General features: G+C 40.8%; 1 protein-coding gene across 1 annotated transcript in view; it reads left to right on the plus strand.

Annotated features, from left to right (window-relative positions):
- Positions 1–4,751, plus strand: part of map1ab (microtubule-associated protein 1Ab) — an 82,224-nt gene extending 77,473 nt beyond the window's left edge. Inside the window, exons 6-7 of the mRNA XM_037683090.1 lie at positions 3,362–3,594; positions 4,596–4,751. Coding sequence (XP_037539018.1) covers positions 3,362–3,594; positions 4,596–4,751 — 389 coding nt within the window. The remainder of the gene's footprint in view (positions 1–3,361; positions 3,595–4,595) is intronic.
- The last annotated feature ends 350 nt before the right edge of the window (positions 4,752–5,101 follow it).

Genomic DNA, 5,101 nt, shown 5'->3' on the forward strand with positions numbered 1-5,101 from the left:
ACAAAACAACAAAACAAAAAACCCAACAAACAAATTAATAAACAAACCAACCAACAAACAAACCAACACATCAACCATTAAACAAACAAACAAAGTAAATTAATTAATTAAACACATGGAGAGGAGGAGGTGTCAGGTTTCATTTTAACTACATATCCATCAAAGCTTTGAATTTAATCCCTACTCCGTTTTAAACCAGTTTGCACCTTCATGCTTGTCGTAAAAACACCTCTGTGCAGACCAGGCCAACAAAAATGTTCCGGAGTGAGTGAAGGTCAGTGATTTGCATGTGGGTTCAGCTGACCCTATAGCAGCTCACTGCAGTTTTAAAACTGGGAACTCTGCACTTTCAGTTTAAATTGAAAAAAAAAAGCTCCTTAGATGAGAAGTGGTGTGTTCATAAAAGAAGGAAAGAAGTCCAGTTGTCTTTCAAAGAAAATAAAAAAGACATTTATGATGGTCATGTCCTGGATGATTAAGAATCTACACCTACACATCATTTACGTTGCAGCTGGAGAGTAGCTGTTGACTGCAGCAAAGAAAATACTGAAGTCTGGAAGAAGATGGGAAACACAGAAGACAAACAAATGTTTGAAAAGAGCAGGCGGTAGTCAGCATCCAGTGAGTCAGTCTAATAAGGGACTTATACAACTGAAATCAGGGAGCGTCCACTGGACTCTGAGAAAGAACTCTCAGTGATGGAAGAGACAGTCTTAGATGGTAACTTAACTTAAATGTTTTTCAGGATTTGAATATTAACACATTATGCAATTGTTAGTATGTAACAAGGTTTTATGTGATGGTCAGAACTAGACCAAACAAGAAAATGAATTCCACTCACTCGATTTCTGTATCATTTTTTTCTGCTCATGGCTGCGAGGCAGCTGGTGCCTTCATCACGGTGAGAGGCAGATACCCCATTTCAACACAAAAACAGACAAAACAAACATTAATGCAGTCACACATTCACCTCTATTCAACCTTTATTTAGACAGGTAAATCCCATTGAGCCTCGAGGACTCATTTACAAGAGAGACCTGATTTCAACAAAGAAAGATGACAACAATGGACAACAGCAACAACAATAAACAGTTATAAAAAGTCATACTGCAGGGTTTTTTTTTTTTTTTTTTTTTTTTTTTTTTACAAATAGGATGGCTAAAAGGAAAAGGTAACAACAACAAAAAAAACACCCAGCTAGATTCTAAGGCGGATGTAGAAAACTAAAAACAGGAACATGTCAGCATTGGTCCCTGCCAGGAGTCCAACAGATTCTTAAAGCCACTTAGAGAGGTCAAAGGTCGAGAGCTTCAAATCTTTTTGTAAGATATTCCAGGAAACAGGAGTGGAGTAGGAGAAGGCCCTTTTGCCTAGTTCAGTCCTCATTGAGGGAACACTGCAGGTAATAATGTCCTGAGAGCGCACGCTGTAGCTGCACTCACGCAGAGACATGTAGGAGGAGATGTATGAAGGCAGCAGACCAAGAAGTGATTTAAAGATGAAAATGTACCAGTGAGAGAGTCTGTGTGAAGTTAATGATGTCCAGTTAACCAGTGAATACTGGGTGCAGTGGTGGGTACGGGAGTTGCAGCCAGTTATGAATCTTAGTGCACCATGATAGACAGCATCCAACATCTGCAGCATCCAACATCTGCAGGGTTCTTGTAGGAGCGTTCATGTAAATAATGTCACCGTAATCAATGGAGGGAAGGAAAGTCACAGACACAAGGAGTTTTCTAGCATTCAGGGTTAGACAGGATCTGCTTCTGAAAAAGAAACCAGTTTAACTTTCAGTTTCTTGATCAAGTTTTCCACATGGAGCTTAAAAGAGAGATGTGAGTCGACCAAGATACCCAAATATTTATAGGAATCAACTATCTCAATGGGGACACCATTTGAGGATAAAATCAGAGGAAGAACTGCTGGGACCAACTTCTTATTTGAAAAAAGCATCCCTTTGGTTTTGTCGGCATTTAGGACAAGTTTGAGGCGGAACAAATCAGTCTGGATGATGTTGAATGCAGATTTCAAAAGCTGGAAAGCCTTAGCAACTGTTTTAGCTCGACAATAAACAACTGTGTCATCAGCATAGAAATGTATGGATGCGTTAGGGCAGTAATAACTAAGGGCAGTTTATAACAACCGGAGTGGCAAAAGGATCCACACATACCTGTATGCATGAGAACATGTAAATTCCACACAGAAATGTAGCCAAGAACTCAACCTGACACCTTCTTGCTTTGAAATGACACGATTAGTTTCTTGTTTCCTGTGTGTGTGTGTGTGTGTGTGTGTGTGTGTGTGTGGGGGGGGTAATCCCTGTCCGTTCGTCCATGTTTTGAACATAACTTTAAAAAAAGGTGAGGTACAGACTTCCATTTTGGTGTGTGGCTGCATCTAGGTGTAAGAAAGGCACTTTCGAATATTGGGTTGCCAGGTCAAAATTCAAGATGGCTGCCACCATATGAGCATGGTAACTTGAAAAATAAGCAACATACTGACTTTCATTTTTGCGTGTCTCTGCATATGTAAACCGGCCACCCCAACCATTTGAGGAAATTGCTTCCTGGTTTGTATATTAAGTTTCTTTAAATGATAATGGTGGCCATTGGGGTGGCCGAGGTTGTAGCCAAGGGAACCATTGGCCACCCCCTGGTTCCACCATTCAGCCTGGCCTCAGATAATCAAAATAAATAAATAAAACAACTAACTCTATTCTTCTACACAGTAACTCATACTCACTTGAATATCTTGCACTAAAACCAGTGCAGAAAAACACTCAATCACTCAGCGACGGGGATGCCGGCGTTTAGTTTACATAATTATAGAGCGAGCTGGGTTTTTCATATTCATATCCTAGATCAGACTGTGGATTGCAGCTTTTTGAATCCTTGTCGTCATCTTGACTCTGACCTGTCCTACGCGGTGAAGTGATCATAAAGTTTTTAATTAGTTTTATCAGACTTCCCTTCTTCAGACAAACCTATAGAGCTCCAGTCATTTCAGATGATTAATGGTTCCTAAGATAATATTTCCCCTTGTTTTACTCCTCCTGAGTGTATTAGACTTCAATTTTGTCTTTTGCTTTTCTGTGTGTGCCCACGTGAAGCAAAAGCAGGGATATAAATTTGTGTGCATGCCCGTGGATTATGGGGAACTTCTTGAATTATTTCAGTTATTTTAAGCTGTAATTTTGTGGTTTATTGCCTTGTTGTTAAACATCATTTAGCTTCTAAAGAACGCAGGAGAAAATTAGTGTAATTTATGTTAATACATAACTAAATATAATTGTTAAAAAGCAGCTGCTGTGATTTTTGAAAGTATCACGCTGAGGCTTGTTTGAATTATTATTCATTTCCAGGAAACAACTCCCAGAAAACTAGCACAGCTGTGCCCCCAGGACCTCCCGTGTATGTTGACCTGGCCTATGTGCCCAACCATTGTAGTGCTAAGAACGTGGACCAGGAGTTCTTCAAGAGGGTGCGGGCTGCGTACTACGTCGTAAGCGGGAATGACCCGGGCAGTGGCGAGCCCAGCCGGGGAGTTCTGGACGCTCTGCTGGAGGGCAAATCTCAGTGGGGCTCCAATCTTCAGGTATCATCACATCATCTATTTATCACGCTGTCGTTCATATGAGGAAAGTCCCCAACTATTTTTTTTGGTCCTGAAACATTTTATAATAGTTAAGCTATTTATTATTTACACTATAAAATGATAGTTTATGCTCCCCCATACCATCAGAGAGGCAGGCTTTTAAACTGTGCATTGACAACAGGCTGGATGGTCTCCTCTTGAGGGTGAAAGGTGTGGCGGCTGTGGTTTCCAAGAAGAATTTCAACTTTTGATTTGTCTGAGCACAGAACAGGTTTTAATTTGTCTCGGTCCATTTTAAATGAGCTTTAGTGCTGAAAAGATGGCAAGTGTTTCTGGATGGTGTTCACAAATGGCTGCTTCTTTGTCTGGTAGGACTTTAACTTGTTTTAACTTTAACAGGACCTGGTCTGAAGATCACACACATCCAGTCTTCACTTTACATCTTGTTTATTGAGCTCAGAGATTTCTCCAATCCAAATCGTTGAAATATTGAGATTTGAGATATAGGTTGATTAAAAAAAAAATTTGAGATCTTCTAAAATTTAGTTTTTTCTTTACATTTTACACAATACCTTTTCTAAATTGTGGCTGAACTTTGTTTTAACACATTTTTAGTTTTTTATTTTGGCTATCTGGCAGTGTCCACGGACGAACTCACCGCCTCGGTCAGCTTTCCTCATGCATATGTATTATGATGTCATCAATATGTTGCTATTTCTTCCACGCTGTGTCCTGTCTAAGACACAGTGTGTGAGATATGATTTTTTTGCACACCTCTTTCCTCGTGTTTTCTCTTTTCCTTATCTAAACGAAAAAGGCAGCGCCTCCCACGAGGCCGCAGCCTCAGACACCTCTGTCTACCCATGTCTGTCTGGACGGGCTGCACTGAAACGTAATTTCGTTGTGTTTCAGTGCAATGACAAAAAAAGCTGATTCTGATTCTAGTTTACTCACTTCTCACCATCTCCCACGTCATTTTATCTTTTTGTGTCCGCCGTCAGGTGACCGTGATACCGACTCACGACACAGAGGTGACCCGGGAGTGGTACCAGCAGACACACGAGAGGCAGCAGGATTTGAACATCATGGTTTTGGCCTCCAGCAGCACTGTCGTCATGCAAGACGAGTCTTTCCCCGCCTGCAAGATTGAATTTTGAGCGCCATCGTCTCCCTCCTCGTCCCCTCGAGGTGGAGCGAGAGGAAGAAGCACTCGCTCATCACTGTCATAGTCGCAGTTTCAAAAGCATTTGCTGCAGCGCTCAATACTTTACGTTAGCTTAAATCAAAATACAAGTTTATGCTTTGTGGAAGTAAATGATAAATGGACTGTACTTGCTTTTTTCTAGCCAACTCAAAGCGCTTTACAACACAATCTGTGCCCTCATTTACCTCCAACGCACATTCATACAGCACTCTACTACATCTCTAAAGATAATCTGAATCTGTAGAGACTAATCAGAGCTTTAGATCACATTCATACACTGATGGGACACACTGACATCAATGT

The sequence above is a fragment of the Nematolebias whitei genome, chromosome 10 (genome assembly GCF_014905685.2).
Source record: "Nematolebias whitei isolate Nwh7 chromosome 10, NemWhi1, whole genome shotgun sequence".
In the NCBI taxonomy this organism is placed as follows: domain Eukaryota; kingdom Metazoa; phylum Chordata; class Actinopteri; order Cyprinodontiformes; family Rivulidae; genus Nematolebias; species Nematolebias whitei.